Genomic DNA, 26771 nt, shown 5'->3' on the forward strand with positions numbered 1-26771 from the left:
AAAATATTCATGATGGCTGTTAGCGAATTTAAATCACACTTCCCCTTCTAAGTTTTGCTATGCCTAAATAGCTTCACTTCCTCAGAAACGAAAGGAATGACCTTTTACAATGGTTACAGCGATTTAGGAAGGTAAGTACAAATTCTTTTTTGCCTTGCAACTTACTTGACTGCTTTTAAAATCAGTAGCACTTAAGCGCCTTTAGCTTTGCATTCACGACGTTTCCATGCTTTGAACGGGTTTGAAGTTGCTCCCATGCTGAATTATAAAAACAATAAAATCCAAACATTTTCGACGCTATTTCGCTTCGCTAAACTTGTTCGAAAGCATTTGCGGTAAGAATGCTATTTGACATAATAAAAATGCTCACTTTTGATGGATCTGAGTCGATGATACTCCGTTAAGTTCTCTCCAATGGAGATAAAATAATTTCAGCATTGCGATCAATTGCGATCAAGCACCTGATTTAGTGCAACTAGTTTTCTACACTTGAATCGAAAAGTGACCTTGACCCAACAGCGAGTCTACTTTAACACGGTTTGTTTTGAAGGATACTGTAAAAGAAGAAGATAGCTGGGCCTAGGCTAAGGAAAGCCATTATGGCGTGGCTGTGTCGGGAAAAGATCTAAAATGTATTGTTCGACCTCGCATCGATGAAACGGTAGTGTGCCAATTCATCAGCAGTGGACAACTCCGTCACCCATTCGAAGCATGGACGCGCAGTGATTCTAAACAGATTCCCTTTGATAGTTGCAGTCTCTTTTCTACTGTAGAAGTCCTTCGAAGTGATAAATACAGCCTTTCCTATAGGCTGTCGCATTCTCAATCTATTAACTGGTCAATGCACAAAGCTCTTTTCAGTTTACTTTAGTAGAAATAAAAATACAAACAAATGCAACAGCCTTAGATATTAAAAGCTAAAAGATTCTATTCCTACATTCTCTGATTACTGGAGGATTATATGTTTCAGGTTCTGTTCTTTTTAACTACGGAAGAATAGCTCTTTGGTTTCGATCTCTTTCTGTAGGCTAGGTCTCTAGCAGCAGCGCTTACATCCATTACATCCAAAACAATTACCTAAGTGCAGCCTGAAGGGATTTTCTTTTTGTCTCTTAACATTTCAATCAGCTATTCATGTGTTTACAATGAACAAAATGAGTTTAATAAGGTATTGAACACGAGAATGAAAGTGATTATAGTTCAAGGTCAACTGCGTGGAACCAAAGTATATGCAGTTCTACAACTAGTAGATCTACTAGTTGTAGAACTACTCATAGTTGATTTATCCTATTAGAAGCTCAAGAATCTGCTTTCGCAAGCATTAAGGACAATTCTAGTCAATTAACGTGTTCATATCTTTTTATCAAGAAACAATCTGCAGCGACAATGAAAGAAATCGCGAGCATTGCTGAGCTTAATAAATCCTAGTCTATATATGTAAACTTCAGTGTTTGTCTTTTTGTTAAATCCTGTGTTTAGTTATAGCGACAAAAATCTAGCAATAAAAAATTTGCACAGCACTGGATTTGATCTTGGGTCCTCCAGATCTACAGGCGGGCGAACTTCACCATTAAGCTACACAAACTACAACAGACTACAACTGTTCATTGGGGAAATAGTCATTTCATTGGTTAAGATACTCACGGCTAAATCGCGTGCTTTGGTTAGTAACTAGCACTGTTGACCGTTATGCATAGGGATTGTTAAGCTGGCCAAAAACGCAGGAATTGGTTTAGTAAAGATTTTAGCAAAGATCTAGCTTTCCAGGTAAATGACTCAAACTCATTAGGTAATTATTCTATTACCCGTGCAACACCTGACGCTCAACTAGTACATTAATAAATGTGATGGAAATAAATGAATTTATTGGTATTCATACAACATGATATATATTCATACAGCTATCACACTTGGATTAGCGGTATTGGAAAATCAGTCAAAACCGCTGTCATTTACCAAATTAATATTTCACATATATCACACAAAAATGATAATATATGTGCAACAGATATTAGAGTCATAGTCGGAATGTTACATGTATGTTAGCACTTAAAGATAAACTTGCACAAAATTTTAGTAGATTTTATCAGAAAGTATCTGTATTTTTTTATTATTCGTGATTGTTTTTAATGTTTGAGGTGATCTGACTGCCAGAATATTTCAAGATTAAAATTGACAAAACTTGATAACAGTTTTGTTGATAAACTTTTACATCATCCGATAATGCGCTTATAACGTCTATAGTTGCAAAGAGACGGACAGAATAAAGACGCGTAACGTTGCAACTTGAACACAATAACTGATATTAACTATAGCAATGATAACAATTAGTGATGTCATTTTGCACGTATTTTTTGTCTGAGTATTTTAACCACAATCAAATTTTGTGGATTTTGATCTTAGAACATTCTGACAATCGAACAATTCATCCATCAAAAACAATTGCAAATGGTAAAAAATATTGATGTTTTCTAATAATATCTACTAAAATTTTGTGTAAGTTTATGTAGAAAGCAAGCTGTCAATATGAATTACCTGAATCCAGTATGATGAGCCACTATAGATGATCTGATAGCAATGGTGCTGCCAGTCGTTGGTCGTTAGTTGAATAAAAGAATTGAAGGTTGCGCCGTCTCGAAAAAGTAACAATTGCATGGTTGTAGCGGTCCTATCTACTGTCAGCGCATTGCTGTTTGCTGAAAATATGATACAGTAGATAATAAACAAGCCAGATCGTTGCAAAAAACATACGGCAACTGTTTGCAAAATAATTGTACTACCTTTAATAAAGAAAGATGTACTGAAGATAAGTAGTAGATGTACTGAGGATAAGTACTAGATGTACTGAGGATAAGTATTAGATGTACTGAAGATAAGTACTAGATGTATTGAGGATACGTACTAGATATACCGAGGATAAGTACTAGATGTACTGAGGATAAGTACTAGATGTACTGAGGATAAGTATTAAATGTACTGAAGATAAGTACTAAATGTACTGAAGATAAGTACTAGATGCACTGAGGATAAGCACTAGATATACTGAGGATAAGTAGTAGATGTACTGAGGATAACTACTAGATGTACTGAGGATATGTACTAGATGCACTGAGGATAAGTACTAGATGTACTGAAGATAAGTAGTAGATGTACTGAGGATAAGTAGTAGATATGCTGAGGAGAAATCCAAAATGTGCTGAGGATAAGTAGTAGATGTACTGAGGATAAGTAGTAGATGTAATGAAGATAAGTACTAGATGTACTGAAGACAAGAACTAGATGTACTGAGGATAAGTACTAGATATACTGATGATAAGTACTAGATGTACTGAGGATAAGTACTAGATGTACTGAGGATAAGTACTAGATATACTAAGAATAAGTACTAGATGTACTGAAGATAAGTACTAAAAGTACTAACAATAAACACTTGTAGACATCATAATTATTATCACGTACACTCTTTGGTTGTTAATACGCTTTTGGAACACTATTTTTTCTATTTTGTATTTCAAAATAATTGGTTTTTAAAAAATAAGCTCTACTATCTAGTAATCTGTGAGAAAGAAGCTAAAGGCTCTTTCTATAGGCAAAATCTACAGGTTGGTAAAAACTGATATACTGTGCAAATTAAAAAAGTTCATATGTAAAACATATACATCTATATAAACAGGACAACTCATGCTTCGAACAAACATGGATACATGTTACATTTGTATATAGGGTGACAGTTGTACTATAGAGTGATTGGTCATGTTTGAGTGTGTTAAGCTTGAAACAGAGCTTTTCTTGCTTATTCAAGGTTCCATGCTTCAAATGGGCTCGGAGTTGCTCCTACTCCGAATCACAAAAATTTTAGCATCCAAACGTCTTTGCCACCATTTCACTTTGCTCTGAGTTTGTACAAAGGCATTCAGTGTGTGAGTACATCAGCACCATAGGAACGTTCACTGATGGTAGATCTGAATCAATAATACTTCACTTCGCTTTCTCTTGTGGAGGTAAAAAAAATTCAGCACACAACCAAATCGGTATCTGCTGCAAAAATACTCTACTGCTACTCAGTGCTACTCTCTTCAGTTGGGGGTGGCTTCTTGTTTTTACGGTGATATTTGTATGTCAAAGATGTGTTGCTCGTACGAAAGTGACGAAATAATTACTTTTTAGTAGAACTAGTCGACTAGAAAAGTGACCATGACCCATGACCCAAATGCGAGTTTATTTTAACACGTCAAATAGCCATAACACAATACCAAATCAGTAAAATGCCAGTGCACGGATTTGTCTGCACCTGGCAAATTCAAAGCCATTCAAAGTATGGAGATACAGTGTATATCAAGACCTTCAGGCAGTGACATTTTTGCACCATCTTAAGTTACAGCTAAAATTACCGGCTTATGAAAGGCGTTGTTGGCTCTAATGTTGTTACGAACCCACAATTGAACTTGAGAGATGAAGTGCTAGCCATTTCGTTCAGTAGAGAGTCGGATGAGGCCAAATATTCAGCCTGGGTCTCAAAAGCAACTTCTTGTTTGCAAATTTAACTTCCTGTGTGTTCAATCAACTTCCTGTTTGTTAAATCAACTTACTAATTGTCAAATCAACTTTCTGTTTGTTAAATCAACTCTGTGTTTGTTACATGACTTTCTGTTGGTTAAGCCAACTCTGTATTTGTTAAATTAACTCTCTGTTGATTAAATCAACTCTCTGTTTTTTAAATGAACTCTCTGTTTGTTAAATCAACTTTTTGTTCTTTAAATCAACTCTCTGATTTTAAGTCAACTCTCTATTTGTTAAATTAACTGTTTGCTAAATCATCTCTCTGTCTGTAAAATCCCCTCTCTATTTGTAAAATCATCTTTCTGTTTGTAAAATCCTCTTTCTTTTCGTTAAATCAACGCTCAATATAATTTGATTTGTCTTAAAGCCTCGCTACTAAAACAAGTTCTACGTTCAACTATCAGCATGTTAAGAGCTGCTGTAAACTTACCTGAAGTAGCAATGCTGATGAGTGGCTCAGAATGTGAAGGCAAGTTGTATACTTCAGATTTCCACCAAAAACACATCGTCATATTGTAAGCAGGCAGCGTAAACATAGCATTGTAGTAGTTTTGGCGAGAAAGTTCCGGATTGTACAGAGAATAAAAATCTCCATAAATAGCTCCAATATGAATAACTAAAATTGTTAGTTACGAATTATACATCACTCAGATAAGATGTATCCGAAGGTTTTAAAATGAACTTGCATAAAATTTTAGTAATTTTTATTAAACAGTATTGGCCTTTATTTATCATTTGCCATTGTTTTTGATGTTTGAGATGATCTGACTGCCAAAATGATAATAAATAAAACTGACAAAACAAATATATATATATAATTACATGTATATATATATGTATATATATATGTATATATATATGTATATACATATATATATATGTATATACATATATATATATATGTATATACATGTACATATGTATATATATACATACATATATATATATATATATATATATATATATATATATATATATATATATATATATATATATATATATATATATATATATATATGTATGTATATATATATATATGAGCAAGTCATGAAACTGACAGTAGCTGAGAAAAAAAGAAAAGTATTGCTTTTAAATAATTTATTAGTATATAGCTGCTCCAATATATTGTTGAGCACTCTAATTTTAGTAATACTAGTTCATAATTCTTAGGAATTTATAGTTTATATATATAAGTTTATATATATAATTTGTTATATATATAACAAATTATATATATAAACACACTGAAGTGTGTTTATATATATAATTTGTTTCAGTATATATATATATATATATATATATATATATATATATATATATATATATACATATAAATATATATATATTGTGGCGGACATTGCATTACTGTATTCGCTCCTATATGCCTTATACTGTCTTGTCCTTTTAAATATCGTGATTCGTCTCCCCTGTCTGTTGTATATGCTTATTTCTTATTACTCTGTACGTTTTTAATCGGCGACACCAATAATTATTTAATCATACTTATACTTCTTTTTATATTATTATATTCAGTTTCGACCGTGTGCTATGTTTTTACTTGTTTTTGTACATATCCACCTTCCTTTTATATGGTAGTAAATTGGGTGACTTGGCAAGATGAGCCAGGCTCCCAGTGGAGTTGTGAATGTCTCTGTTGTACATTGATTGCAGCGCTTACAGTGAAATACAAACTTATTCACCTTGAACTCATACACTCTATCTCTGCCTGAAACAGGGGTGGATTGCAGTAGCCAGTTAAGAGAAGGCGTTTGACCTTAACACTGGTGGCAGCGGTGGGATCTGCGGCGGATCCAAAGCTACTGCAATCGGAGGAGGAGGAGGAGTGGACTCTTCAACCGCCAAGGGTGGCGGCCTGAGGAAGATCGCGAACTGCGCAGGGTTCTCAGGAAAGGCAAGAGTCGTCGCCAAGACGGCCCTATAAGTCTGTAAAACCTGTGCTCGACCCCTAAGCCGTGGAAGAGCGACGAGTACTCTGGCCATCGCCGAGACAAGAAGAGGCGGCACGACGAGGGCACGAAATGAGGCGAGCTAGGAGTGCTGACAGAGATACCGACCGGCTAGCCGATGCGCTGGAATGCCTGCTGGTGGCTCCCAGGGCCCGGCGCAGCCATTCAAGGCACCACAGTACTTAAGGAAGGGGGACCCCGAGTACTCCATAGCCTAGTTCGAAGAGGTAGCCCGGGCCAATGCATGGACCGAGGCCGCAGCTACTCTGCATCTGAGAGAGGCACTCAAGGAAGAAGCCGAGGACTGCGGGCGCGCCGAGGGGATGGAGGCCATCATGAAGGCTGTACGCAGCCGGTTCAGCACTTCCCCTCGACAGGCGCAGGCCCGTCTGAGCAATCTGAAGAAAGCCACAGGCGTGACTCTCCACGAGCACGCCACGGAAGTGGAAAGGCTGGTACGCATCGCGTACGGGGAACTGCCAGAGCCGTTCCAGCGAAACTTGGCCCGGGAGCAGTTTGTGAACTCCCTAGGCAACGTGGCTCTGCAACGCCACCTCTTGGCCGTGCCCACTCCCATACTGGCAGCTGTCGTGTGAGCAGGGCAGGAGTTCCTGTAAGTACAACCAGCACGCCTCCCACAAGAATGACCCATCCGGGCTCTACAAGATGAGGAGGACGGCGAGGTAGAGGAGGCTCGGCCAGTGCAGGCCACAGCCAAGTCAGAAGCCGAGGCAGGACCGGTGTTGACCATCCTGCAGAATATTACAGAGCTGCTCACGGCCATGCGAGCTGAGTGGAAGGCGGCGCCGACAGGCACATCACCTAGGCCGGAGAAAGAGAGGTCACCCCTGGTCTGCTGGGAGTGTGGGAGTAAAGGACACCCTCTGAAGGAGTGTCCCAACCTGAGAAAAAGGGTGCCGAAAAACTCGGACGGGCCGCGGCAGTAGCGCCCACTACTAGTCGCGACAAGGCCCCGAGCAAACAACACGGCAAAGCTACCCAGAAGAGGCCGTCCCGGACTGAAGGCCCTGACGAGGGATGGAACTATTCCAAACAGACTAGGGCGCCGCCGGAGCGGTCAACAGTAAAGGTAGTGCCGACGCAAAATCAGTACGGAACACTCACGGCCGGGTCAGAAGGAGAAGTGACCGGCCTGGAACCCATGGAACGGGGGAATTACATGGAGCCCGGACCAAGAATGATCCAGACTCACTCTTCTCGAGTGCCCCGCAGCCATAAGGGGCGAAGCAGAACTCACCACGAAAAAAAAGGTCGCCCCCGCCAACGAAGGGCAAGAGGGATGCCGAGGCAACTGCAGAAGGCAAGGCCAAAGGGGCCGTGCAGACGACTTCAACCCAGAGAACACAGGAAGCGACCTGCGGACAGGCCTTAGATAGGCCACACAGCACCAGCTACTTCCCGCCTGGGAAAGTGGAGAGCCGTGCGCTGCAGTTCCTGGTTGATACAGGTTGCACCACCAACCTACTGAACAGGCGAGTGTTCAATCGTCTCCCAGAGGCCGTGAGGAATCGGCTGGAGGCCAGCCACAGCCACGGGCTCCTGGCTGACGGAACCCGCTTGCTCTTCTATGGGGTGGTGCACCTACCCATCCGGCTGCGCAATGAGAAGACAGAGAAGACGTTCGTCATCAGCCAGATTAGTGAAGACGCCATACTGGGAATGCCCTTCCTGACGGCCAACCAGTGCGCCCTGGAGTTTGACCGGCCGGTGGTCAAGGTGGATGGCCGGGCTCTGGCTTGTACGGATCGCCACGGCTGGCTACTCTAGAGCAAGGTGCAGTTGGTGAGGGGAGCGACCATCCCCGCCCAGACAGAGGCTACTGTGCAGTGCAGGGTGACTACCTTCAACTTTTGTCCGTTAGGGATAATAGAGGGACAAGCCAAGGGACCGCTCATAGCCACAAGCCTCAACGAGCCCCGGGCAGACGGACGAGTCCTCTTGCGGTGTCTTAACCTGGCAGCACAGCCCCTGACTCTTCGGTCGGGAACCACGGTGAGGTGGTATACCTGTGTGGAGCAGCCCCCCGTAGAGATGCCACAGGAAGGAGAGAGGGAAGTGGCGACCCCAGTCACAGGGGTGGATGCCATGACTGTAGTGCTCCCTCACCTGCAAGAGCTGTATAAAGAGGCCGAGAAGCAATACACCTCCCAGGAACAAGGCTGCCAGTTGGCTGACCAGTTAATTCGGTATGAGGCTGTGTTCAGCAAGAAAGACAGGGATGTGGGGCGGACCACGCTAGTGGAGCACTCCATCCCAGTGGCCGCTGGCACTCGGCCGATACGACAGTCTCCGCACCGGTTGGGTTCGGAGAAGGAAGCCGAAGCAGAGAGACAGGTGAAGGAGTTGTTGGACAAGGGCTTGATTGAACCCGCGGGAGGGGCGTAGAGCTCGCCCATCATCCTGGTTAAGAAGAAGGACGACAAGTGGTGGTTTTGCATCGACTATAGGCAGCTCAACGCCGTGACGGAACAGAACGCATATCTCCTGCCAAGAATTGATGAGAGCCTGGATGCCTGTCCGGCAATAAGATCTTCAGTACCCTTGATCTCATTAGTGGGTACTGGCAGGTGCTGCTGGACGCTGTCGCCCGGAAAAAGTCGGCCTTTACAACCAGGACTGGCCTCTGGAAATGGAAGGTGCTGCCCTTCAGCCTAACATCGGCCCCGGCCACCTTTCAGCGTCTGATGGAGCGGGTACTGCAATGACTCTATTGAAAGACCCTCCTTCTGTACCTTGACAATATAATCGTCATTGCTCCGGACTTTCCCACACACCTGCAACGCCTGGAAGAAGTGCTCCGGCATTTGAGGGAGGCTGGACTAAAGTTGAAACCAGAGAAGAGCGAGCTACTCCAGTCCAGTGTCCGATACTTGGGACATGTGGTAAGCCAAGACGGAGTGGCTACGGATCCCAGGAAGGTGGAGGATGTGGTGCGGTGGCCGGTTCTCCACGGGGTACGGGAGTTGCAAGGCTTTCTGGGTACTGTCGGGTACTATCCGCAGTACGTCCCAGACTTCGCCACCACGGCATGGCCCCTCCACCGGCTGGTGGGGAAAGAGACGCCTTGGAGATGGACAGAAGAGGAGCAGGCTGCGTTTGACAAGCTCAAAGCCAGCCTGACCCGAGCACCCGTGTTAGGGTATCCTGACCCCCGGAGTCGGTACGTGCTAGACACCGACGCCAGTGAGTGCGGAGTCGGGGCGATGCTCTCTCAGGTCCAAGAAGGGAAGGAGCGAGTGATCGCGTACTACAGCAAGACTCTTGCTCCGGCAGAGAGAAACTACTGCGTCACTCGACGAGAACTGTTGGCGGTAGTCAAGGCCGTCAAGCACTTCCGACCCTACCTCTATGGCCGGAAGTTCTTGCTCCGCACCGACCACGCCTCCCTGCGATCGCTGTGCCGGCGGAAGGAGCCGTCCCATCAGGTAGCCCGCTGGTTGGAAATCTTGGCGGAGTTCCGTTTCATGTTGGAACACCGAGCTGGACAGAGGCATGGGAACGCTGACGGGCTAAGTTGACAGACGTGCCAAGATTGTTGCCAGTGCAGCCAAATAAAACAGAGAGATGGAGGACCCACATGCCAGCAGGTAGAAGAAGAAGCAGTCTATGGTTCCAGAGAACACGAAGCTCCGCCCGGAGGCGCCAGGACCGCGCGCGAAACGGCTGGCTTGCAGGGACCCAGGTCTGCTTTTCCCCAAGCAGGCTTGGTCAAACCGAAACCGGCCGAGGCCACCCTGGGCTTCCCGGACGCGGAGCAAGTGATCTCCTGGGACGCAGGAAAATATCCTCCAACGAAGAAGAGCTGGGCTGAAATCGCCAGGACCACGCGTGAGGCAGTCGGCCCGCAGGGACCCGAGACAGCCAACGCTCTGGCTAGTCCGGTTGACCCGGGGCCGGCTGGGGCCATGCTGGGACCCGCTGGAGTGGCCACAGACTCCAGATCATTAGCACGACTCTAGGCCAAAGGCAAGGGAGCCGTGGCCACCATCTACAGCGCGGTTCGCGCTGGTCAGGCGGTACCCGCGAGTGAGTTGGAGCTGGGATGCCAGGAAATCAGGGTACTCTGCGCTATGCCAAATCCCTGAGGATCAGGCGCGATGGCGTGTTGGAGGCCAGAGTGGCTCCCCAGGGCAAAGCAAGGTGGTGTGCTGTCTGTCCACTGGCCCTCCGAGAAACCATGGTCTGGCAAATGCACGCCCTAGCCCACTCCAGCATAGGAAGGACGGCCGGCCATCTGCAGCTCACCTGGTGCTGGCCCGGGCTGACCAGCATGGTCAGACGGCTGGTTAGGAGCTGCGAGATATGTCAAGCGGCGAAGAGGGGAGGAGTCAAGTCTGCGGGAGGGTGCCAGCGATTGTTTGCCGGGTGACCCTGGCAGAACGTTGCAGTAGATCTGGTGGGACCCCTACCCACGACTCCACGGGGGAACAGATGGATCCTGGTCTTGTCGGACCCCGTCACGTGATGGCAGGACGCCATCGCCATACCGGATGCTATAGCCCCAGAGGTGGCCGAGACCCTGGACAAAAGGGTCTTTTGTTATTTTGGGTTGCCCGAGCAGATCTATACGGACCAGGAGGCCCAGTTCAAGAGTCAGCTAATGAGGGAGTTGTGCCGGCTCTGGAGGGTCACTCGAACCCACACTACCCCGTACCACCCTCAGTCGAATGGAGTTGTGGAGAGGGCCAATCGAGGGTTGTGCGACTCCCTACGCGCCATGCTGTTGAGCCGGGAACAGGACGAGTGGGACGAGCTGCTGCCCCAACTCATGCGGGCCCACAGGGGTACCCCCACTCAGTGACGGGAGAGACCGCCAACCTGATGATGTTGAGACGGGAGCTGAAGCTCCCGGACCAGCTCTTGAATCGTCAACCGTCTTTCGATCCGAAGCCCGCCTCCGGGTATGTGCTAGAGCTGGATAGACGACTGGCGGAGGCCCATGACCTGCTCAGAGAATGACAGATAGAGGTGCGCCAGGAGGACCACGAGGAACCCCCACTGTATGCCCCCCGGGGAGCTGGTGTGAGTGGTAAATAAGAGAAGGCGGCGAGGTGAAAACCCGATGTTACAGGCCAAATTCGTGGGGCCCTACCTAGTCAAGACAGCCTGGCCAAACCATACTTACCTGGTGGAGAGACAAGGCCAAGAGACCGTCCAGAATGAGGCACGTTTGAAACCCTATTGCGCGTGCGAGGAGCCATGGGGCCGCGCCCCTGCGACCTTGGAGCCCAGGAGAAGGCCCAACATGAAGGGGGCCAGAGCCCTGCGCCCCCCACCAGCAGTAACAAATCCAGAGTGGCTACCACTTGTGATACCACCTTAGGCAGTAACACAGGAAGGGCAGTCATGGGTCATCGAGGCCAAAAAAGGGGAGAAAACAGCGAAAAAAGACATTTGCCCGGGACAGGATTCGAACCCGCGCCCTAGCACTGTCTGCGTGGAGCCACTCCCTCTTCCAGAACGGCTGGCACCAGAGATGAAGGACGTACTGCATAATCCCCAACCTGCGACAGTCACAGCACAGCCTTACAGGTACAGGGATTCCATTTACCAGACACGCGCAGCCACCACAAGAGCAGGAGAGACAATGAGACTCTTACATAACCGCGGCAGCACACCTGAAGAAGAACCTCATTTGGTGATTAGACACGCTGCTGCCAACACCATGTCATCTCCTCCTCAGCTAGATACATCTCTCCTGGAGCTGCTGATCGAGATGCAGAGAGTACAGCCTGCGCAGCCGATAGAGAGACCCCACCTGACGATAGCTTCGAAGGAGATCTATCCTGAACAGCCACTGGAAATCCATGCCGACCACGACGATCTGGCAGACGTCCTGCCAGAAGCAGAGACTGTCTCGGAAGTAGAGACGCCGCGCGTAAGGAGTGTCAGAGATAGGGAGACACCACATAGAACTCAACAGGAAAGAGTGGTGCGTACAGTTAGATATATACCCGATGCTACCCGCAGGCACGTGGAGGCGCGGTGGAAAAGGGTAGATGCGACCTCTGCCACTACACAGCCACAAGGAAGCTAGTACGGATTCACGTGCTGCAACATCATTCCATTTATGTGTGTCCGTGCCGCTATCAACATGGGTCTAGGGACCAGCTGATGCTGCACTACAAACACAGACACCGAGGAGAGCAGGAGCCGGTGGTATACCTGGTTGACCAGGAGGAGTGGAGCAGATTTTGCGAGAAAGGCTGGCCAGAGCTCCAAATGGAAAAGTATGGCTCTGTCAGTGGGCACCCTATACGCGATCGCTTGGGGCCGGCGTGAACATCCACCTCCCACCTACAGCAAAAAACCCTGGGACGGCAGCATTCCAGCAATCGCAAACCTTACTTACGCCTAGAAAAAATCCGGGAGACCCAGGCAGGCCCGCTGCACCAGGACGCTGCCAAAAAGAAGGAGCCCCGGAGCCTGGGCGAAATGCTAGGGAAGCGGCCACCCAGCTCAGAACTACTCGAGCAGCACGAGCGCCGCCGACGCCAGCTGAAGGAAGATGTGGCGGATTGGAGGAGGGCCGCAGGTACAATACGTCAGACAAGAGACGAGGGCCAGTGGACAGCTACCGAAAAGAGGCGACTCATGTCCGAGATCCGGCGACTAGAGCGATGGGCGAATCGCTACGAAGGCTTAAGACAGTTTATGACGACGTCCCCCGAGAAGGAGAATTGAAGACCGGTGTCTCCAATGGGGGGAGAGTGTGGCGGACGTTGCATTACTTTATTTACTCCTATATCCCTAATACTGTCTTGTCCTTTTAAATATCGTGAATCGTCTCCCCTGTCTGTTGTATATGCTTGTTTCTTATTACTCTGTACGTTTTTAATCGGCGACGCCAATAATTATTTAATCATATTTATACTTCTTTTTATATTATTATATTCAGTTTCGACCGTATGCTATGTTTTTACTTGTTTTTGTACATATCCACCTTCCTTTTATATGGTAGTAAATTGGGTGACTTGGCAAGATGAGCCAGGCTCCCAGTGGAGTTGTGAATGCCTCTGTTGTACATTGATTGTGGCGCTTACAGTCAAATACAAACTTATTCACCTTGAACTCATACAGCCTTTCTTTGCCTGAAACAGGGGTGGATTGCAGTAGCCAGTTAAGGAAAGGCGGTTGACCTTAACAATATATATAGTGGTGTGCATATATATAGTGGTGTGGTGCCAGTGGTGTGCATAAACTTGGAATCACCAGTTAAATCTTCAAATATGTATGTTTATATGCTGTTGTCTAAGAAATTCTTTGGAGTTAAGTGCCTCAACACCATCAATATATATATCATTTGAAAGGGAAAATTCTGAAGAACAAGATGATGCCAAATAATCGAAAATATTCTCAGATTTTTATCGCTGGGGGTGGATCTACCGAAAGGCAGACTTATTGCAGGCTATGAATGCTGTTAGGGAAAATTGATAAAATAGGATACAAACAAACTCTTTTATACAATTTGGTGGCCCTGAAAAGGGCCGTTGGGTTATTGTTGGTCTTCAGAAGGACTGGTAAGGTGTCTTGAGCTGAGCATTAGTATTTTATTGGCCAGCCCTTGTTCTTGATCACCATCTGACACCGTCGAGGCATGCTGGTTACCAACTTTCTGAGCTCTTCAGGAGTGATGATGTGATGCCAAGCATGAATAATCTTCTCTATGAGCTCCCGTTTTGTCTTTGGTTTATTTTTGCTGACTATCACACCAATACGCTGCCAAAGATTTTCAATGGGATTCAGGTCAGGGCTTTGTGCTGGCCAGTCTATTACCCTCACATTACTTCTGGTCATCCACTCCTTGACTCTCTTGGCACGGTGGCAGGGTGCATTGTCATCCTGGTAGTACCAGGGTTGGTCGTTGCTGGTGAACAGGCTCCGAGCACTTGGAAGCATGACATCTTCCATGGTCTTGATGTATTCGTCTCCATTCCTCATGCCTTCACAAATGGAGAGTCTTCCCACACCAAAAGCTGTCATGCAACCCCATACCATGACTCCAGTAGGGTGCTTGATTAATATAAATCACTCAGAAATGATTGTGTTAAATCAACCGATGCATTGTTTGAAAGCACATCTTCTGCTGATCAGATTGATATATAATATCTGGCATGGCATCATAATTGGCGGGAAAATAGAAAGCAAATGGAAGATCCATTCGATATAGAGTGAACAAAACAATGTGATTCCAAGTTTATGCACACCACTATATATATATATATATATATATATATATATATATATATATATATATATATATATATATATATATATATATATATATATATATATATATATATATATATATATATATATATATATATATATATATATATATATATATATATATATATATATTTATTTATGAGGTTCTACCTGAACATTGCAACACAATTGCATGAAACTAATAGTAGTAATGATTTTAACCTGTAGTTTTTAATAAACTTCATACACAGCTCTAATTGACTCGATTATTGAGCACTTTACTTTACAGTGTAAACCACATATACTATATATATATATATATATATATATACAGTATATAAAGTTGTTTCCTCACTCTCGGATACCTCGTATGGGTGGTAATTTCTGCTCTAACTCTAAAAATAAAACAGCCGTAAAGGTGTTTAATTGTAAAATAAATAGCAAACAATGGCTAGATAGTCTGTTTTGTTATATTGTTTACGAGGAAAAAAGATTTTATACTGATACAATTATTACGAACTGAAAATACAAACTAAAAATCACGAGTAAATTGAATTAATTTAGTGTACATAGAAATGTGTGTATAAAATAGTTATTGTCGTAACAGAAGCTATCCATCAAAACTTTAAACACGATGATACTGGAACCTCTTAATACTCGGTATCTCGAATAGTAAATATCGGACTGTTTTTGTGTAATACTTTGTCTGACCCAATGAAAAGAGAATGTAGGTGTAATTCCTACTTGAGATAATACAACAGTGTGAAAGCTTAAACTTCAGTTTTTTATAGTGATAGCCATTAAGAAGAACTAGAAATTAAAACTGGCAATGAGGTCTTTTGAAAACTATCAAATTGAAATGTCGCAATTGAAAATTACAAAGAAAAAAACAGGTACCAAATTTTGAAGTAACTTTAAAAAAATTAAAAAAAAAAAGTATAAACGTAAAAGGTAATGTTAATTAATAATAAAAAGTGCATCCCTATTTACTTTAGCTTGAAACCTGCAATCCCGATAAAGAAGCTGTTGATAAAATAGATATAACTAACAAGAAGGCTTAGTCTTGTGGTTAGGTTCGCATGTTTGCAAATTGTGATTGTGACTATCATGAGTGTAAATCTAGTGTGATATGTATTTGTCATTGATAGATTTTAATCACTATAACTGGACACAGGAATAAAAACTAAAAAAACCAAAAAAGACCAACAAGCACTGAGATATATAGATATAATATATATGTATAATAGTATATAACATTTTAAGACTTACAGCACTAATTACCAAATATATATTTTATATAGCAAGAATAAACTAATTCTTTTTTGTCTCTCTTGCAAACGAGGAAACTAATTTTTACAGCTTTTATTAAATTTATTCGTACCAATATGTTTTGCTATCTAACACCAAAAAATTCAAATACTAAATTTTTTTTATTACGCAATATGAGTGGCTTATAAGTAGGGCGCGCTGAGTTTTATGTTAATTTTGATTTGGAGTATATAATTTAGTATTAAACTTTATTTACTTAGTTTTGGTTATTTAATTAAATTTATTTTAAATAAACTGATAAACTCAGTTCTGCACAGAAAATTTGTTATACTAAATTTCATTTGAATTCTCACATAATATGTATAATCTTGAAGCAATCTGTTGTTGCTTTAGCCCCAAAATGAAATTAAAATAAGCAACTTTACGAGCAGCCTTTTAGGCGTTCTAGACCAAGTGGTCTAAAACGCCTGACCTACTAACAAGAGGTCAGATTCAATTGGAAACAAGCCACTGGTGGTCACAAGGATAACATCCAACCTTAAATTGCTCCCTGCAACTGGGCATGTTTCCAGTTGTCGGAAGTTACAGTAGTCTTACAGATAGTTACAGTACTACTGAAACTATCTGTAAGACTACTGTAAGATTACCTGTAAGATTTACTGTACTATCGAGTAAGATTATACGTATCAGTTATTCCTCACTCTCTTATAGTTAATAAATAATCCCACGACCAAACGAGCGGAGCGAAGTTTGAGAGTTTTTATGATAAATGCATATGCACACAACTTACGAAAATTGTTCATCAACAATGCCGGAAACCCTTGTATCGAAATCGCATCAACAAATTTAACCATTTTTTTGCAGAGTCATTAAAGTATAATAACGATACAAAACACATATAAACCTATTTAAATATGTTACCAAGTTTTTGAAAGGTTACCGCAATATCTTAAAACTAACCCATCTGATCAGATTATACATAAATAGACAGATTAGTTCAGCCAAAATTTGCCACAAAACGCTTGAAAAGCTTGGTTAAGTAATAGTAACCGGCCTACGATACGCCAATAAAGCCGTGCGACAGATAGTAGAACTATTTAGCAGTGCGCATTTCATGAGAAAAATGTGCTCATTTCACCAGTTTATGGCATTGTTTAATTGCCGAAGGTTTGTGTAATTAACGTAGACTGTTTGAGGCGTAGACTGATTTACAGGTACGAAAATGTGGTACACAGTTTATCATCCTACGTTTTTGTCCAATTACCGAAGGTTTTTTAAATTATCTAGAACATTAGCCAGATTTTTTTACATCTTATCTACAAGCTAGGGCGGAACTACAATGCCCCTTTATGACAAGAATATTTCTTTATTTCACTCCAGTTTGCATAAAACTTCCAGACGCGTGAATGCCTACGCTTGCTTTCTGTTACATATCGCTGTCAAAACCATTCTACATTCACAACACAACCAACTTTCAAACTGTATATTACACGGCAGCTTGCCGTTTTACTTTTAATATTGCATTTCAGAGATATAATAAACATAATTCTTTATTGTTGTTGTTAGTTAAAGTACGTACAGTAGGTTAGGTTGTACATCAATGCCACTCTTAGCCGTACAGGCATTCCTCTCGATCTAGCATGGGGTTTGACAATACACAAGAGTCAAGATCTTACCATGGCTAAAGCTGTCATTGATATAGGCCACCACGAAATGACCGCTGGAATATCGTTTGTTGCTCTCTCTCGAGTTCGAAACATCAATGACTTACTTGTTAACAACTTCGCTAGGGAGTGCAACACTCGATTAGCTATCAATGACCAAATCTTACAACGCAAAAGAGAGGAGACTAGACTGCGCGACTTTTAACACATACTGTATACTTATAACAGATATTGTAATATCAACAATTAACCAATTACTCGTATACCTGGTTTCAACCCAACTTTACCTCTAAAATAAATTGTTAGTTGCACCTTTTTAGTGTCGTGCTCCCTCAAATTTATTTTATATCATCTCAAACAAGTCTCATTTACACTATACTCTGTCAATTCCTGCTGAGAATTACTTTTTCAACAACCAACAGTACCCTTTCTTTTTTCCATTATCACTTTGTTCGTGGGCTGTATGACAGTGGAACTTCTAGTTATTACATTTATAAACTTTTTATAAGTTTAAAAGTTTATATTATAAGTTTATAAAGTTTGTTTTATTATCATTATTATTTCGGATTTGCGTTTTTCTAAACATAATTTGAATATCGTGTTATAAGTTTAAATAAACATTGTTCATTTTCCTACCACTGTAATGAATACTTAGTACGTTTCCAATCTTTATTATTAATATTAATTTATCATCGAACCATTTGTTGCAGACATTGTTATAATAAAGTTTTAATTAAAAAATACTATTATATTCTGTAATAGTTTTTATTTTAAATTAATCTGTTAAATACATGTATTCGCAGAAGTTACTCATGATCTAATGGCTCTTAAGAAAAGAAACTTGCAATCATTCACCTCTTGGGTGTAGTAATGGCATATGTCTACAAATATTCAAATGTTTAACTTCTTGGGTGGTGTAGTAATGACATATGTCTACAAATATTCAAATGTTTAACCTCTTGGGCGGTGTAGTAATGACATATGTCTACAAATATTCAAATGTTTAACCTCTTGGGTGGTGTAGTAATGACATATGTCTACAAATATTCGAATGTTTAAATAAACAGCTTCATATAAAAGTTGAAATACTAAACCCTGTATGTGTTAAACAAAATAACTTTTTGTGCAAAAACTTTTTCATCACCTGAGCAATGCCGGGTATTCACCTAGTCTAATACAAGATTCAGATTACTTGTGAGAGCTTTTCCTCCGTCAATGAAATATCACAGTAGGCTGTTACAAAGCAGATCGATTCAACGATCAAATTTTACATAAAAAGGTGGTAGCCAAGAATTCATTAGGATAAAAAACAGAAGGGAGTGAAATATGAAGAAGTTAGTTGTTGCTTTACCGTCTACTTATTTTTAAAGGAAGAAGTGAAGGTTAGAAGAATGAGGGTAAACAAGGAAACTATTGGTAGCACTACTAAGATAAAAATTATCAGACTGTAATTAAGATGATGTTAGTGATAATACTGGCACTAAGGTAACAGTTATTAGTCTATAGTTAAGATGATGTTAGGGGTAATACTGGTGCTAAGGGGAAAATGATCAGTCTGTAGTTAAAATGATGTTAGTGGTAATACTAGTGCTAAGATAACAGTTATCAGTCTATAGTTAAGATGATGTTAATGGTAATACTAGTACTAAGGTGAAAATGATCAGTCTGTAGTTAAAATGATGTTAGTGGTAATACTAGTGCTAAGATAACAGTTATCAGTCTATAGTTAAGACGATGTTAGTGGTAATACTAGTGCTAAAGTAAAAATGATCAGTCTGTAGTTAAAATGATGTTACAAGTAATCATGGTCGTGAAATAAAAATGAATGTATTGAAACAGTGGACAGCAATATCTTTAAACTCATAGAACTGTAATGATACCAACAATATTTTGTGTCAGACACTGAAAAGAAATAGCTAGCAAAATTTGAAACCAAATAAACTGCTCAAGTTTGACATACTAACTAAAAGCCAATATAATCAATATATTGATTGACATGAATAGGATTAAAGTAAATGCAACAGTCTTCACAACTTCTTGTTACCACTCTTATATTTATTGGTTTTGGCACGTCGCCTTGTTGCCACTTAGTGAGTGACATGTTTAGATATAGGAACATATGTTCCATTTCAACAAAGGTTTCCAATATATTTAATCTATCAGAAAAAATCTCTATTTCCTTTGGTGTGTTTAATTTAGAATAAATTTATACATTGTGCGTAATCTTGCCGTTTTAAAACACCTATGATACTATGAAAGGCATTATATTGATTGATAAACAGATGTGCATAGATTGATACATCACAGCGTTAAATTACCTGCACCGGAAGTCAAAGTAAGCATTTACTATTTGCTGAAAAAAAATCTTTTTTGCTGCCAATCAACAAATAGCTAAATGTAATTGTTTGTCAGCTGTAACATATTGTTCATTTATTTGATCTACTGAGTCTCCATTTTTTTTGAAAGGAGAAAATTTTTCTGTTAAAGAAAATGATTCAACAGAATTATTTAGTAATCTAATATGGACGCAGAACATCAAGAGTCTGAAAAGAGATCAATAAAGATATTGATGAAGATTGATAAAGACATTGATAGAGATTGATCAAAATACTGTTAGAGATCGATAAAGTTATTGAAAGAGATTAATAAAGTTATTGAAAGAGATTGATAAAAATATTGATAGAGATTGATAAAGATATTAATAGAGATTAATAAAGATATTGAAAGAGATTGATGAAAATATTGATAAAGATTGATAAACATATTGATAGAGATTGATAAAAATATTGAAAGAGATTGATAAAGTTATTGAAAGAGATTGATAAAGTTATTGAAAGAGATTGATAAAAATATTGATAGAGATTGATAAAGATATTGATAGAGATTGATAAAGATATTGAAAGAGATTGATGAAAATATTGATAAAGATTGATAAACAATTTGATAGAGATTGATAAAGATATTGAAAGAGATTGATGAAAATATTGATAAAGATTGATAAAGTTATTGAAAGAGATTGATAAAGATATTGATAGAGATTGATAAAGTTATTGATAGAGATTGATAAAGTTATTGAAAAAGATTGATAAAGATGTTGATAGAAATCGATAGAGATTTTGTTAGATGCTTTTAAAATAATAGACTGTGTAAGGGTTGTATGCAAACAGATTACTCTTATTATACTGTCATTGACATGGACAATAGATCACTTATAGATGATACAAGAGTCTTTAAGTATGTAACTAGAATGACACACATCTACTTGTTGTTTTTCTTAGTTTGAGGTTTTAAATTTCTTACATTCTCAGTAATGGGTCTTTTCATCACTTCTCCTATGTTAAAGATAAGTGAAAGTTTATGTAAAAGCTACAAAAACCTTTAAAGACTGAACAAAGTTAATCAGAATTCACATGATTCATTAAAGCTAAACATGTTCAGGACTTAACAAAAACCATCTGGTAAATTAAAGGCAGCATATCTAAACAAGTTTTTACTCACCTAAATAAAAGTGTAAAGACAGCATTATTGAAGGTTCAATGCATTACAGGGCACCAAAACCTCTCAGCACTTTATGGTAGTTGATTATGAGCCAAGGGCTTCAGGTGCTTCTTGTTAGTACGAGTTATTGATTTGTTTTTAGATCTTCCAGCTCCTTGAACTCAAGATCTTCTGTCATTTAAATAATATATAGAAACATATTGATCTAACCTTTCATGTAGACATAGTAAATGTAGATGCTTCACATGGGCTCAAGTGAACTATGTTTGTTAGGCTGCAAAATCTCGATTAAGCACAACTTCACTATGGTTTATCTTAATTTTATGGTCTACAACTCCAATCATTACTTTTTTTCCGTTACATAAACATGTACATATATAAGTACGTATAAACATATATAAACATATAAATAAACATATGTATGTATATAAATGTCTAAATGTAGATATATATATGTAAATATATATATATATATATATACATGTATAAATGTATATATATAGTAACTAAAAGCAGGTGCAAAAGCATAAAAAAGAGAACTGTATACTGAAAACCTAAAAGATAATTAGTGGACTATGGAATAATAGAAAAAATATTAAGAGCAAAATGAATTTTTATTGAAAGCGCTACAAATCTGTTTTGTGCGATGCGCTCCTCAGGCGCAGTTTGACTAAAAATAGACGATTTTTAATCAAACCGCGCCTGAGGAGTGCATCTCACAAAACAGATATGTAGCGCTTTTACTGAAAATCTATTTTACTCTTAATATTTTTTCTATTAAATGTATATATATATACATTTATTAGAATATATCGCTATATATATTATATATATAGAGGTAAGTGAAATAGCATCTAACCTTATATTCCTCTTTGCAACTGGGCATGTCTCTAGTCGTCGAGGGGTTTTTGCTGCTAGACTCATACATGTCCAGCCAACATCACAGAGCTATTGTTTGTGCGACGATACTCTTAAAAACCTGTACAGCCTTTGCTTGCCGTAAGCTAAGCAGATAGCATACGTGGTCTTCAATGGATTGCTCAAACATATGTGGAAGTAGCCTATATAGTATTTGAAAATGGACACGTACATGAACATGTATAAGTATAAGCAATCTGAAATAAGACCCTGTCAATTTAGTACCCTGTTAAGGTTGGTAACCTTACCATGGTATATTTCAACTTCAGCCTACATGCTTTTCCTTTTAATAATTCTTTATAGATAATAAACTATAAAAAAACAACTATACTAATGTTTTTCCACAGCATGTCAGTGTGAGGGTAAATTTAAAACCTGACATGCTGAGATAATTAAAAGGAACAAATTGTCCTAGAAGGTCTGATTATATTTGTATAGGCTGTGCATGACTTGTAACAAAAAGGCAATGTTGCCAATGCACTAACTTTTCAAATGATATATTACATGTATTATATTTAAATACAAATATAACTTCTAGTTTTCCTAACTCGATTGCAAGTTTCATTTATATAGTTACATTTTTATAACCATTCAAGTACCTCACAAGAAAAGCCTAACAATGCGTGAAGGTTGTTTGTCCGCTAGTGCATGCAACTCCCAACAGATCATAAACGCATTGTAAATTTGTTAAAGTGAAGGCATTTATTGTAATACTTGCTGAGGTATTTCTTTAACAGTATGAAACAAAAAATTTTTCAATAGCAGTATATTGAATATTCGACTGGGTGGAATAGTCATAACCTCTATTATACTTTATACAAATATATTATATTTTCTAATTTATCGCAAGCATTGAGCTGTTTAACTGCTGATTATCCAGAAAGCATTACCAATAAATATATATAAAAACAATTATTAAAATCAAAACGCCTAAAATAAATTACACAATTGATTGAATTGAGTGGTTATAACTTAAATCATTCATACAAATCCTCAAATGAAGACTTGCTCATCCCGCTTACAACATTTAAGCCCAAAAAGGGTTAGTTGGATCATATGTGCTGTCGGGGTGGTCTAGACCTTCCCAATCTGAAACAGCTATAGTACCACAACCAACTCTAGGTGATCCTGTACTGGCATGAACAGTTATGGATCGTCCAAGCATGCTCAGTGGGCCGGTAAGTTTAACTTGAGTGTCGATGGTTGATATTGTCAGCACGTCCTGATCGGAAGTTACGTGTGATGGGATTGTCACTCTAGCAACATCACCAACATGTCTTTCTTTGACTGATGGGTCGTTGCTGTGACTCAGACCACATGGGTTGTAATGTCCACCTAAAAATTGACAGAGTTAGCATAAATTTAAAAAGATTCATTTTGTTATTCTACTGACATTTGTTAGATGTGTGTAAATATGCTTTAGTTACAATTTGGTACTGAGCTGAACGCAGCTATTGAACAGATACACACTGCATAACTTAACTAAAACTTTACATTAAAAACAATTTTGAGAAGTTTCAAAATATAATATATTAAAGACTGACAATGTGTGCCACTTACTTAGTATTCATTCTAATTTATATATATACATTATATATATTATCTAATTTATTTAAGTATAATAAACAAGAGCACTCAATACCATATGTGCAGAGTAAATTATAAATATAATTTAGAAGTAATTTTCTGAAAACGTTAAAACAAGAGTACAGAAAACTCTAAATAAACTCTACCAGTTCGGTACATTAAAACTAAACATTTTTTATGACCTAAAATGTTTGTGGCAGCTGCAATGTTGTATCAGCTTTATATATCGAATGATCGAAGGATTCTGATAATCGGGCTATATATGTATAGTTATAATGATACTACATATAATTATCATTATATAAAATCTTGTAACATACATTGTATATAATATCATTATAACTATATATATTTGTACATGTATATATAATACATATATTATATATGCAATGTACTGTATATATATATATAGGCCTATATATTATATACATATATATAATTATCATTATATAAAATCTTGTAACATACATTGCATATAATATCATTATAACTATATATATATATATGTACATGTGTGTATATATATATATATATACACATGTATATATGCATTAATGCATTATATAATATATATGCATTATGCATATATATTATTGCGTTATTATACCTCAATTCTCTTGAAAGTGGTATTTTGATGCCTTGTGTATCCAATCACTTATAGACTACATAATTAATAAAATGTTTCAGTTCAGAAGTTCAAAGTTTAATTTACCACTATGAGTTTATTAATTAACAAGATAAATATTTAATAACTAATTAATAAATAATTGAATTAATAACTAACTATTATGAATACAAATTCAATTAACTTACCAGTAGCTAAGCAACTTGGATTAATTTCTCCCTTTTGGTGAACATGAAGAGAAAACTGGTCATTGTCAAAGAGAAAGTTGTGAGCTCCAGTTATAGTAGCTGTAACAAGAAGTAATCCCATATTAGATTGGAAGAAAGGCTGTGAGTTAGCAAATGAAAGATTGTAAAGCTTTCTATTGAAATAAAAACTAGCAAACTTTTCATTGCTTTGCCAAAATAAATTTCGGAGAGCAAATTTAAAAGTAGTTTTTGAATGATTCAAAATTTTTGACATAAGATGTAATTAGTTTTTTCTATTTAGCTTTTGCTTCATTTTATTTCCTTTTGTATTGAAAATGAGCTGCGATGTTTTTATGGATTCTGAGTTGACACACAACAGAATGCAAAGTAAGAGCTCACTTTACAAGGAAATCGCTAAAACCGTAGAAATGATTATATTAACACAAGCTCAAGCATTACAAGAATAACTTTTCATGAACTCTAGTGTTATCATTATCAATATGTGTAAGAGTGACAGCTCCTCGCCCTCGGAAAAGATGCACGGTGCCATCAGCGGCCGTAAACATTCCAGTGTTATCAAACTTCACGAGAGCCTTGGTAACAGGGGTATCTACATAATAAAATCACTATCATATATATATGGGTGTGTAAGCAATCTCTTGAAGATAGATGATGTCTGCTTAGTTTACTGCAAGCAGAAGCTGTGTGTGTTTTTAAAGGTTGACTTGCAACAAAATTCACATTACAGTATTTGATATCAAAAGATTCACCATGTTTTACTCTGTTGTGTTGTAGGTGCAAAACATGTGGAAATGTGATTACAAGCTCTCAAAAGCGCAAAAACGAACAGTTAATTGCCACCATCATGAAACCGCCGTAGGTTAGAATCTCTTTCCAAAACGGCTTAAATGGGACGTAGTTGTACAAAATGGCTTCGGTTTACATTTTCATGCAACCTCATTCATCAAAATATTTTCACAATTATACTTCACGCATTCAATAAAACTATGTCTATTATTCTTACGTGTCTATTTCATCGTCATTGTAATGCTGTCACTTTCAGCACTGATAACTTATAACAATGTATGTATTATAGGTACTATATTTATAAATATAAGCTATAAATTCCCCTGTCATACAGCCCACAACCAAAGTAATAATGGAAAAAACAAAGGGTACTGCTGGTTGTTGAAAAAGCAATTGTCAGCAGGAATTGACAGAGTATAGTGTAAATGAGAGTTGTTTGAGATGATATACAATAATTTTGAGGGAGCATCATTATCATCTGGAAACAAAGGTGCTGCCAAGTCCATGTCATTTACATTGCCTACAACATCTACTAAAGAATTCTCTGAATCAGATGAGTTGTTGTTATTATTTTGAGTAGTGTGTTGTTGAACATTAGCATTTAATGTTGCTAATGTTGCTATTGCTAGTTGCTGTGAGAACCTTCTATTTATCCTCCTATTGCACTGTAATAATTTGGAGACATGTGGACGGCTGCTGCGACGACGGGGTGTTCTGGGAGGTTGTGTGTCTATGGATGTTGTCAAGCTGTTTTGAAATAAAATTCAAAAGGTAAATTATGCAAAACAACAGGTTGTATACAAATCAGACCTAATATACTACTATCTCAAACCAATGCAGGCTTAACCTACTGCACTGTGTGTAATTTAACTAACAACAGCAATAATGAAATATGTTTATTCTATCTCTGAAATGCAATATTAGAAGTAAAATGGCAAGCTGCTGTGTACTATACACAGTTTGAAAGTTGGTTGTGTTGAATGTAGAATGGTTTTGACAGCAATATATAACAGAAAGCAAGCATTAGCATTCACGCGCCTGGAAGTTTTCTGCAAACTGGAGCAAAATAAAGAAATATTCTTGTCATAACGGGTCATTGTAGTTCGGCCCTAGCTTGTACATAAGATGTTAAGAAATTTGGCTATTGTTCTAGATAATTTAATGAAACCCTCGGTAATTGGACAAAAAATATAGGCTGATAAACTGTGTACCACATTTTCGTACCTGTAAATCGGTCTACCCCTCAAACGGTCTACGTTTATTACAGAAACCTTCGGCAATTGGACAATGCCATAGACTGGTGAAATGTGCACATTTTTCTCGTGAAATGCGCACGGCTTTATGGTTCTACTATCTGTTGCACAGCTTTATGGGCGTTTTATTGGCCGGTCTTAATTTTGATTAAAAAGGCTTGTCAGGTTTTGATGGCAATTTTAGGCCAAATTAATCTTTCTAGTTA

The 26771-nt window shown here is 39.2% G+C and overlaps 2 protein-coding genes across 2 annotated transcripts; one reads left to right on the forward strand and one right to left on the reverse strand.

Annotated features, from left to right (window-relative positions):
* Positions 1-7309: 7309 nt before the first annotated feature.
* Positions 7310-8315, forward strand: LOC137408007 (uncharacterized). Its single transcript, XM_068094398.1, has 2 exons — positions 7310-7470; positions 7799-8315. The coding sequence occupies exons 1-2, from the start codon at positions 7310-7312 to the stop codon at positions 8313-8315; spliced, it is 678 nt and encodes a 225-aa protein (XP_067950499.1).
* Positions 8316-23132: 14817 nt separating this feature from the next.
* On the reverse strand, positions 23133-24626 carry LOC137408008 (uncharacterized). The gene is made up of 2 exons (XM_068094399.1): positions 24506-24626; positions 23133-23440 (listed from the first exon to the last, which is right to left on the reverse strand). Exons 1-2 carry the CDS (start codon positions 24624-24626, stop codon positions 23133-23135), a joined length of 429 nt encoding a protein of 142 aa, XP_067950500.1.
* Between the last annotated feature and the right edge of the window lie 2145 nt (positions 24627-26771).

This window comes from Watersipora subatra, chromosome 11 (assembly GCF_963576615.1).
Source record: "Watersipora subatra chromosome 11, tzWatSuba1.1, whole genome shotgun sequence".
NCBI lineage: Eukaryota > Metazoa > Bryozoa > Gymnolaemata > Cheilostomatida > Watersiporidae > Watersipora > Watersipora subatra.

What these genes read in the sequence shown, in the direction of transcription:
- LOC137408007 (XM_068094398.1), top strand. Translation starts at nt 7,310, where the DNA reads ATGCGAGCTGAGTGGAAGGCGGCGCCGACAGGCACATCACCTAGGCCG. An exon ending in AACTCGGACGGGCCGCGGCA is followed by an intron (nt 7,471 to 7,798) that starts GTAGCGCCCACT and finishes ACGAAAAAAAAG; the next exon opens with GTCGCCCCCGCCAACGAAGG.
- LOC137408008 (XM_068094399.1), bottom strand. Translation starts at nt 24,626, where the DNA reads ATGGGATTACTTCTTGTTACAGCTACTATAACTGGAGCTCACAACTTT. An exon ending in TCCAAGTTGCTTAGCTACTG is followed by an intron (nt 23,441 to 24,505) that starts GTAAGTTAATTG and finishes GTCAATTTTTAG; the next exon opens with GTGGACATTACAACCCATGT.